The sequence below is a fragment of the Sciurus carolinensis genome, chromosome 15 (genome assembly GCF_902686445.1).
Source record: "Sciurus carolinensis chromosome 15, mSciCar1.2, whole genome shotgun sequence".
In the NCBI taxonomy this organism is placed as follows: domain Eukaryota; kingdom Metazoa; phylum Chordata; class Mammalia; order Rodentia; family Sciuridae; genus Sciurus; species Sciurus carolinensis.
Window position 1 is genome coordinate 4,202,231 of NC_062227.1, and position 10,651 is coordinate 4,212,881.

General features: G+C 47.3%; 1 protein-coding gene across 2 annotated transcripts; it reads left to right on the forward strand.

Moving 5' to 3' along the window:
- The first annotated feature begins 203 nt into the window (after nucleotides 1–203).
- On the forward strand, nucleotides 204–3,529 carry Mc5r (melanocortin 5 receptor). Of its 2 annotated transcripts, none has more exons than XM_047526679.1 (2): nucleotides 204–390; nucleotides 1,549–3,529. In XM_047526679.1, the coding sequence occupies exon 2, from the start codon at nucleotides 1,576–1,578 to the stop codon at nucleotides 2,551–2,553; it is 978 nt and encodes a 325-aa protein (XP_047382635.1). In that variant the 5' UTR covers nucleotides 204–390; nucleotides 1,549–1,575; the 3' UTR covers nucleotides 2,554–3,529. The 2 variants fall into 2 exon arrangements, with proteins under 2 accessions (XP_047382635.1, XP_047382636.1); XM_047526680.1 differs by having other exon boundaries at nucleotides 1,574–3,529.
- The last annotated feature ends 7,122 nt before the right edge of the window (nucleotides 3,530–10,651 follow it).

Here is a 10,651-nt window from a genome sequence, read left to right on the forward strand (position 1 = left end):
GCGGACGCCCTTGGGGCAGGAGCGGCCGCTCGCGGTAGCAGCAGCCACTACTTGGCAGGTGTGGTTCCCCAGGCTGGCCCGGGCGCCCGGGCGCGGGTGCAGGTGCTGCTCTACAGCGCCGGACCGCTAGGTGGTACCGAAAACCCAGGCTCCTGGGCTCTGCCCGGCTGAGAACGGTTGCGGAGAGGAGGGACGCGCGGGTCCGAGGGGCGGCGACACGGGGTGGGCAGGCTGCATAAAGGCCAAGCGGCGCGGCGGCAGCCGCTGGCTCTCCGCGGGACGAGGACGCGTCCCGGCGATGGCCCTGAGCTCGCGGAGGCGGTCCCGGCGCGTGGACACCGGGTGCCCAGGCTGAGCGCCGTGCAAGACCAGAGCCCGGGAGGAGCGCCGGTAAATAGCCAAACTTTCCATTTCCTTGAAATCGCCCCGAAACGAATGCACAATCGTGCCTACCCCAGAGGTGGCAGAGAGCAGGGCGGCGGTGGCTAGCTCGGCTAGCTGGGCGCGGTGAACTTTTAAAAAAGCTGGATGTGATGTTTAATATTCTAGTATTCTTGGTCGGTATCTCTGGGATAGAACTGGACATAAATATATAACAACTATGCATATTACAGTTCCATAAATGCTTATGATTATCAGTATGAACAAGGATAAGGACAAATTCTCTCTCCCCAGATGTGATCTGAGTTTGGAGGGCAAAAGGAGTTTTGAATATACATCAGGAAGGTGAAATTGAATAACAAAGGAACAAGTGTCTGTCGTCCTTGATAAACGTAAATGGCTGGGTTCTTCATATGCGTTCCTGCGGAACTTACAAAGCTGTTAATCAGACTTTTGTGGAATTTCAAATAATGCAGAATTCAGGGAGAAATATTGATTACGGGAAAAACAGCCCCATTTTTCTTAACTTTGACCTGTTTGTGCAGGCGAAGCTTAGGGGCTGAAGGCAGTCACTTCCACATGAGATCATGCTCCAGGTAACAGAACCATTGTTACGGTCTCGGTTACTGAGGTGTGCGCTGTGCAGTCTGAATCACAGGGGGTTTGAGAACAGTCAGAGCCAATGTGAAGAATGCAAATATGGGTCTTGAGAAATCTGTGCTCACTGGAGGAGCGTGTGGTGCCGTAGCCTCAGGAATGTGAAAATCTGGAGACAGGCTGGGGTTTTATGAGATTTTTGTAGGCTGTAGGGGACTTCAATTTTGAGAGTAAACTTGGGGTCAGGACAACAGGCATAAAAAGTGAAACCACCCTGGATGCACAGAGATGAAAGCCCCTCTATTCAGAGAAAGGCGAAAGGATGTGAGTTTACAGGAAGATCAGGAAATTCTAGGTCTGAGTGTTGGAGGGGCAGTATCGCAGGGATCAGGAATGTAAGCCAGAATGTTCATTCATCCCCTTTCATGGGTTGTGATGACTTTTGGGTCCTTCCTTCCTTCCTTCCTTCCTTCCTTCCTTCCTTCCTCCCTTCCTTCCTTCCTTCCTTCCTTCCTTCCTTTCTTTCGTGTATTCTTAACCTTTTGGATCATGACAAATCCTGTCTTGCAGTAAACTTGCTGGTGTTTTTCTCCAGCGATGAACTCCTCCTTTCACCTGCATTTCTTGGACCTCAGCCTGAATGCCACCGAGGGCAACCTTTCAGGACTCAATGTCAAGAACAAGTCTTCGCCCTGCGAGGACATGGGCATTGCTGTGGAGGTGTTTCTGACACTGGGTCTCATCAGCCTCTTGGAGAACATCTTGGTGATCGGCGCCATCGTGAAGAACAAGAACTTGCATTCACCCATGTACTTCTTCGTGTGCAGCTTAGCGGTAGCCGACATGCTGGTCAGCATGTCCAACGCCTGGGAGACCATCGCCATCTACCTGATAAATAACAAGCACCTGGTGATGGCGGACACCTTCGTGCGTCACATTGACAATGTGTTCGACTCCATGATCTGCATTTCCGTGGTGGCCTCTATGTGCAGCTTGCTGGCCATCGCGGTGGACAGGTACGTCACCATCTTCTACGCGCTGCGCTACCATCACATCATGACGGCCAAGCGCGCCGGGGTGATCATCGCCTGCATCTGGACCTTCTGCACCGGGTGCGGCATCGTCTTCATCCTGTACTACGAGTCCACCTACGTCATTGTCTGCCTCATCTCCATGTTCTTCACCATGCTCTTCCTCATGGTGTCCCTGTACATACACATGTTCCTCCTGGCGCGGACCCACGTCAAGCGCATCGCCGCCGCGCCCGGGTACAGCTCGGTGCGGCAGAGGACCAGCATGAAGGGCGCCATCACGCTCACCATGCTGCTGGGCGTCTTCATCGTGTGCTGGGCCCCCTTCTTCCTCCACCTCGTCCTCATGCTCTCGTGCCCGCAGAACGTCTACTGCTCTTGCTTCATGTCCCACTTCAACATGTACCTCATACTCATTATGTGTAACTCTGTGATAGACCCGCTGATATACGCCTTCCGCAGCCAGGAGATGCGGAAGACCTTCAAGGAGATTCTTTGTTGCCACGGCTTCCGAACCACCTGCAGGTTCCCGAGCAGGTATTAAACACAAGGCCTCCTCTCTCCGGCTCTCAGAGCTGGTGAGGTCCAGCCAAGGAGTAAGGAGGATTCCTGGGAATCCAAACTGCATTCCCTAGAGCTCTTCCCCAGCTCAGACGTGGGCTCCTTTTCTCCTGTGGTTATTGTCGTGTCAAACAAGTGCGTGTTGCTTATCCATTTCAGAAATGGTCTGTGACAATTTCTCACTGTCCCTCTTCATCCTCCTGTTTCTCGATTCCATCCTCCATCTGTGTCCTCAGGGAATGTACAATATACAGAGTGTGAGTCTAAGCTGCACAACAGGCTGCTATGGAAAGAAAAACTATGAATATCTACATTAAGTATGATTCTTTTTTTTTTTTTTGCCCTAGAAGCAGGTCTGTACTTTGCTTGGTTCACTGTAGAGTAATGCATGCTTTCCAGGAAAGAATAGATGGTAAAATTCTTTCCTTTTGAAATGCCCTGTTCACTTGTGATGGATGTCTCTATGGCCCTCCTTTCCTGAACTTTTGGCTTTGTGGCTTGTATTTATAATTATCCGAAGATGGAATTTCTTTATTATACTTCTGCCAGTCATGGTTTTGCACTTACCCACACATAAAACTGAATGCTACAAACCTTGCCTCGTGTGTTGTGAAAGTCTCTGTGACGACTCCTTACTGTCTTATTCTGACTCAATCCAGGGTCCCAAGTACTTGGGGTATGTCAGGGGCCCTTCCCCTCTCCTGCTGCGTGGAGCACACACCCGAGCTGAGCTGTTTTTAACCTTCTCACCCAGGGTCTGACTTGGTGTCTGAAACCTCATCTGTGTATGCTTTGCACTATCTCAACCTGACCCTAGCGGCCGTTGAAGGTCGGGGGTCCAATCCAGTACCCAGGGAGCCCCATCTTCTCCAATCTAGAATGGAGTGAGAATACCCCAGTTCAGGCCCCAGCTCAGCTGTCAGTGGCCGTGTGGCCTTCCCTGAAATCTCATCTCAGTCTCTGCATCTGTGCTGACCTCCCAGAATGGTCTTGAGGAAAATGATACCTTCCACTGAATGGTAAAGCACTGCAGGGAGGTTCTTCTTATTTTAAAGAAATGATCCAGATGGGACACAACTAAGGGCGGATGCAGGGCTCAGTGGTCACAGCAGTGGCCTGGACACTGGCAGACCTGCTACGTGGCCTCTGGGTCCCAGCGTCCTCATCTGAAGGGAAGGGCGTGTGTTCCAGTCTCTTAATGGCTTCTTGGTGTTAGTAATTTCTCTTTGGTTTGGACATTCACATCTAGACTGCTCCCAATGAAGGAAAAATGTAAATCAAGCAGTCGGTCATTAGGTTCATACAAGAATGAGCTACTATTATGAAGCCTTCTGAAGCCTTCTGAGGCAGAGGAACTTCCTGGGTGAAGTCACAGAAATAACCTAGGGGCATGACCCTCACCCGTGGGATGTAGTCTTGGTAAAAGAGGTGCTGCCTTCAGTAGGAAAGTACATGGGATATCCAGATCTTGGGACACTGGCAAATTAGTAGGTGGTTGACAATTGGACTTTGAAGGGACATCTAGCTCTTCAAACATTTTCTGTTCCTTTTTGCTAAAACTTCCTGTGTGTGCCCATGAACAGGAAGCAAGTGATCACAATGTGATTATTGTGGGAAACCACAGCCTGGTGTTCCCGCGGATGTCTCGCTGGAGTCTGGGTTCTGTGCAAGCTGCCTCTCATCTGGCACAGAGTAGGCACTCAATTAATGTTTGTAATTGTGGTTAAATAAATGTGTTGACTTTTCTAATAGCCCTGAGTGCTAAGTGACATTTCTAGAGTTCCAATCCTATGGACAGAATCAAACTTTGACTCTTGTGGTTCACATTGGCTCCATCTGGGAACTCAGTTCTCATTTGGCTAATTCTCGGCCCTGGTGCTTCATGGCTCCATACAAGGTCCAACTTTTTACATAAAGGCCTTTAAGGAAATGTCTTTTAATCTGCATATAAATAATACAGTAATAGCTCATGTGTTTAGATGTGTTTCCATTTGGAAGGAATACATGTATCTAGTGATTTGATAGATATCTGTAAATGAACCAATCCTGGCATCCAATACAAAATCCCTCCCCACCACCACAAAAAGAAAAAGAAAAAAAGAATAAAAATATAAATACATGTAAAAGTCAAATATTGTATGGTATTGTATGTTAACTTTCCTTTTCTGTAGGAAATTTATTTGGTATAAAAAATATATGTTCAAAGAAATGGAAAGATGTATCAATTTTAAAAAGATGCTAACAAAATACACATTAAAAAATAAGATGGAAGGACCCGAGTGTCCACTTGAACTGGTCGTTTGGATGAGGGCTTTCGGAAGGCCCTTGGTCTTTCTGTCAATTCGTTAGCAGGTCCTGCAAAATAAGAAGGTACATCGATGGCAAATGATGATGGTTTGTACTTGAAAATATTTATTGTCTGGAGGATGCCCATTTCTCCATTTGAAATGGTTTAACAAATAAAGTAAAGCTTCACATTTGACGTTATGTACTTTCTAAAAGTCTGTGTCTCCATAGACAAGTGTTTGGAGCTTATCATCTCTCGGGAGCTTGGTATGGGGTAGACATGGTACCCATCAGGAGATCCCTGCTCTCCTGGAGCTCAGGAAACAGGAGCTCCTTAGGATGTGACTGTCTGAAGACGTGTGCAAACACTACTCAATCAATAGTCCCGATGCCACACAGCGTTCCGTGTGTTTTAGAGTGAGGGCTAACATATCATAAAATGACGCGCTCACGTACCCATCATGGTGGTTCTCACTGCTGGACGCAGAGGTGGACACCTGAATTTTGAGGTAAGGGAGAGTAACTTTGAAAAGGTAGTCTTTATGCTGGAGACCAATAAACTAAAAGGACAACTTATCTGGTCCTTTACCCCAAGGCAATAAGTACTGGTGGAACAGGGGGCCGTGCAGGCCCTCCCTTTCAAGAAAGGGAAGAATGGGGACACATGACGTCATGTTCAGGTGCTCACCCACCTCACACGGCCATGACAGTCATACTGGACAGATTTGGACCTATTCTTGGCATACGCATGTCTCTTCTTATTGTCCCAGGACTCTCCTTGCCTCTCAACTATGTATACATTGAGTCTATCAGGCTTTGACGAATTTTATTTTCTTTGAGCCATTTTATCCAACGAGAGGGTTCACTGGACCCTTCTAACACATCCTCCTTGGACTTGACTCTGAGACACTTCCATAATGCACTGGGAGGAGTTAGGAGCAATGGCGAGAGCATGGTGTGATTCGATCCTGGTGCCCGCTTGGGGTTATGATTGGTCTGTGCCATTCAGCTTTCCCGGTTTTACCTTCTGCTTGTTGAGTTGAGAAGAGTGATCTCTCCCCACTTTGAAGTCCCTGCTGGGTTTTCCTGAGTCTTCCCCCAACCCCCATCATGGTTTCATCACTAGAGAATTCTATCCCATTGTTTTATTTATTTTAAGACACACGATGTGACACATATAACATGGAATTTTCCGTCTTAATAATTGAGTGTTCCGTTCTCGCCACCGAATCCCAACATGGTGTGGTTCTTTCAGTGTTCGGTTAAGATGATGTTCAGGTGTCTGGAGCCGACAGGGAATGCAAACTGTTTCTTCTGGTACCTTTCAGATCACAGCTTGCTGCTTGTCTCTCCATCCCGGACACCCTCTCTTTTTTCTCTTTCTTTTGTTGTCTTGTTAAGCTGCTTAGTGCTGGTTCTAAAGAGCAGACCTTGGCCGCAGGTCTTGCTCCTCTCCTCGGCCTTCGTAGCAGCATCTGCGCTTTGAGGCCAGTGTGATAGGATCGTCTCTGAGCCGCATGGAGGGGGCTGAGCTGGCCAGGGCAGGTCTGCTGCCGGGCTCCAGCAGGTCCCATTAGCACGGGCGAGCCTGGCAGCAGGTGACAGGGACGGAGGAGCCAAGGAGGCAGGGCCAGAGGTCTTCAGGGTCCTCCCAACACAGACCCTCCAGCTGCCTGGTTTTTCCCTTATGTTTACCACTAACTGGCGCCTGCTCTGCTCTTCCCGTGTGGACCCCGGGGCCATGGCACCTGGCTTCCATCCCTGCTTCCACCCCTGTTGCAGGGACACTCACCAGCTCCACGGCCACCCCCCCCTGCCCTCCTGTCTCTGTCCTCTACACCCCCGTCTCTGTTCTCTCTGTCTCCCTGTCTCTGTCCTCTCTGTCCCTCCATATCTGTCCTCTCTGCCCCCATGTCTGTCCTCTCTGTCTCCCCATCTCTGTCCTCTCCTCCCCTCTGTCCCCTGTCTCTGTCCTCTGCTCCCCTGTCTCTGTCCTCTGTCTCCCTGTCTCTGTCCTCTCTGCCCCCGTCTCTGTTCTCTCTGTCCCCCGTCTCTGTCCTCTCCTCCCCTGACTCTGTCCCCCGTCTCTGCCCTCTGTCCCCCGTCTCTGTCCTCTCCTCCCCTGACTCTGTCCCCCGTCTCTGCCCTCTGTCCCCCTTCTCTATCCTCTCCGCCCCAGTTGTGGTATTTGAAACCCGTGTCTTCCTTTCTCAGCTGCACAGCACTCCCTATCCTGGTTTCTGATCCCTATTCTGGGCCCAGATGTTGAGCTTCTTTTGCTCTTTTATCTGTACAGTCTCTCATTTAGACTTGCCCAGAGACTGTATTTTAACTTCTTTACTCTTATTTTATAATCTTTCTCTCAGTGATCCCATGGATTTGGCTTAAAGTACTATTCTTTACTGACTCTAGTCATGGTGCTTATGGATGGGATTGGGTGTGGCTTTTCCGCCTAGGCACGCAGCATGTGCTGTCCACTCCGGACTCCCTCCAGCCACCCTCCCTTCCTTTCCAACCCCTCGCCGCTCTACGCGCAGCTTGGCTTCGGGTTCAGCCTCCATATTGGAAGGAGGACACGCAGTGCGGGCCTTTCCGTGTGGCCTACTTCGCTTAACCCAGGGTCCTCCAGTTCCGCCCATTTTGCTGTCATTGATAAGAACTTCATTTTCTTTATGGCTGAATAATACTCCATTGTGTAGATGAGACCCATTTTCTTTATCTCTTCATCCGTCAGTGGACACGGAGGCTGATTTCGTATCTTTGCTACTGTGGATAGTGCCACAATAAACATGGTCATGCAGGTATCTGGGTGAGCTGATTTCAGTTCCTTTGGCTATATTCCCAGAAGCAGCATGGCAGGATCCTACGGTAGATCTAGCTTTAGTTTTTAGAGGACCCTCCACACTGCTCTCCACAATGGCTGACTAAATTATGTTCCCGCCAGCAGTTGATACGAATCCTTTTCCTCTACTTTCTCACCAGCATTTGCTATACATATATATTTTTGGTAACAGCCATTTCGAGTGGTGTGAGGTATCTCATCATAGTTTTGATTTACATTTCCTTGACAGTCAGTGATAATAAGCATTTTTTCATAATGTTTTGGCCATCTGCATTTCTTCTTTTAACTCTAGAAAAAGAATTCCTAAACCCACTATTTTCAAGCTTAACTTGTCTTCTAAACATCTGCCTGGTGTTTTAGGGAACTGTTCTCCACGAGTCTCAAACTCAGCAGCACAGAGTTCTCTCCCTGCCTCCCCTGTGTGGGTGAGACCATCTCCCTGAGCTGTAGGCCCCAAACCCCGGAAGTATGGTGGACTCCTCCCTCTCCCTGGGCAGCTCTAGATCTGGAAAATCTTGTAGGCTCTGCAACTGAGAAGCCTCATCCTTGATTCCCTCAGTCACAAATGGGCTCTGATTTCTTACGTTTAAGTTTGGATTTTGGTATTCATATCCAAACTCTTCTGATTTCGTCCTCTGTCGGTCCACACTCAGGGCCCTTCCACCAGGGTCATCCCCACTTGGAAACCTTCCCCAGCTCAGCGCCTCCCCAGGAAGCACCAAATCTTCTCCTCTTCCTTCAAGCATTTCCAAATGTTAGCCCATCTCCCTACATATCAAGAAAATCAGACTCCTCTGAACTTGACTTACCCTTTTCGGCTTGCAGACCTGCAGGAGCGCCTGTGTACATCCACGTGACCCTCAAAGGGCAGGCCAGGGGCCTTGTCTTCCTTGAATCCTTTTAACATCCACAGACATAATCCATCCAGGTATTTGAGAGAGAAGACAGTTTAAAATGTCCTTATAAGAGGATAAGAATCCTTGTGGGAAGCAACTTGAATCAGTTTGGGCAGTATTGTCCATCAGAGCTTTGGAAAACAGAAATATCCTGTGTTTATATGTTTGTGCTTCATCCATTGAGCTTAAAAATGTGGCCATTATGGTCGAGGACCTGAGTTTTTAATTTAATTCATATTAACATTTTAAAATAATCACCCGTGGCTAATAACTGCAGTATTGAACCACACAGAGTTAGAATTTGGCTCATTATACAGAAGAGAAAATTTGCAAGAAACAGTGACTCCCAGGACAGAGGAGCATTGCTTTCCCCAGAATCTGGAGGGAGGCAGTTGAAGGCTAGAGTCGGGTTCTGGGTGCCATAAGGAAGCCTGGCTGAGCAGCGCAGGCTCCTGGCTGAATCCCTTACTGGGGGGATGAGGGGGTTGCACAAGGGAACCTGCTTCCCCAGCCCGGCGTCCAGGCCCTTGAAGGGCTGGCACAGCCACAGGTCCTGTGTTCCTGCTTGAGCCCGTCCACTGTGTCCACTACCAAGGACCCTCTGGACAACGGAGATGACGGAGAACCAGACTACAACTGGACCACCAGCCCCACCCAGGGGTGAGGAGTCCCAGGACACTTGGGAAGAAAATGGGGGTCACCTGGAAATTGAACCGTCAGGGACATCTCAGAGCCCCGTCCTCAAACGTAGAAGAGGAAGACAGCCTCTTCTCTTTCATCTTCTCAGTTTTGCTTTCTGTGTTGCCATTTTTTACCTTTCATATCACAACAGAAGGAAGATCTTCCTCCTAGTTCAAAGCAGGAAATGGCCTGATGGCCTTTGTTCCAAGACAGAGGAATATCATCGTCTAGAGCAGAATGTTAACGAGGCCAGGCCTTCTCTGGAGACTTCCAGTGGTTGTATTGTTTAAAGCACTGTGATTTGAGTTTGCTTATTATATAATTTTATTTGCTTGACTTTTTATATGATATTGTGCAGATATTTGCCATCTTAAATGGGAATCTGATCTCTCTTTTGCCTTGGTGTTTTGGAAATCGAATGTCACAAACAGGGAGTACATGATTTTTTAATCTACATTTTTAGAGATGAATTCAATCAGATGTCTGAAATGTGAGGGAAGCATTACCTTACATTTATACTGGTAGTTTTTATTATTTTCTATTTATTGTACGTCTTCTGGAAGTAATGCTACTTTTAAAAGATTTTAGACTCGTAACTAATTCTAGCCTTCTCATCACTATCGACTTAGATTCACTCTCTGTCATCCAGATACTATTTTAAGAAATTTCACTTTACTTTGTGGTCCCAAACTGAAATGCACAAGGGTAATAATACTTTGCATTTAGGTAACATGCTTTTTTTTCTCTCCAGAAAGCTGCTTTGTGTATTTTAAGCAATTGAAACAGTTGAAGATAATGAGACTGCTCATTCTGACTACAGTTTTAAGTAATATACAAAATGTGTCCAGCAATTCTGGCCAAAGAGACTCTAAAATTTACAGTGAACATAGATAAAATGTTATATAGATCTAATTTTTTTGGTTTGAATTATAAATTAAATTATAGGTAGAAACAGATAAAATGTCAAACAGATGAAAAATTAGTTTTAGTTAGCAGTTGATTGTACCACAGATTCCTCCAAGGTTTCAAGCAATGGGCAGAGTTTAAAATTATAGGATTTGTTCATTTTGGTTCTTATTGTATAGTAAGTTTGAGTAAATTTTAGGGGCCATGATCACTTAAATAAGATGGTGTCTTGGTCTTTTGTATTAAAATTATACCCCAATGACAATGTTTGTATACATAAAGGATATCTGTGTGCACTGACCTTTCCCCTCTGAAATTGTATTATTTAATATTTTGAATAAGATTTTAAAGAGTAAATATGAGATTAAGAAATAGAATCCTGGCTGCTGTCATTGGGGTCACCCTCCATGACCAAGCCCCCCACTCGGGAGCTGAATCCTGGGCTGCACCCGGGGGACAGCGGGGACAAG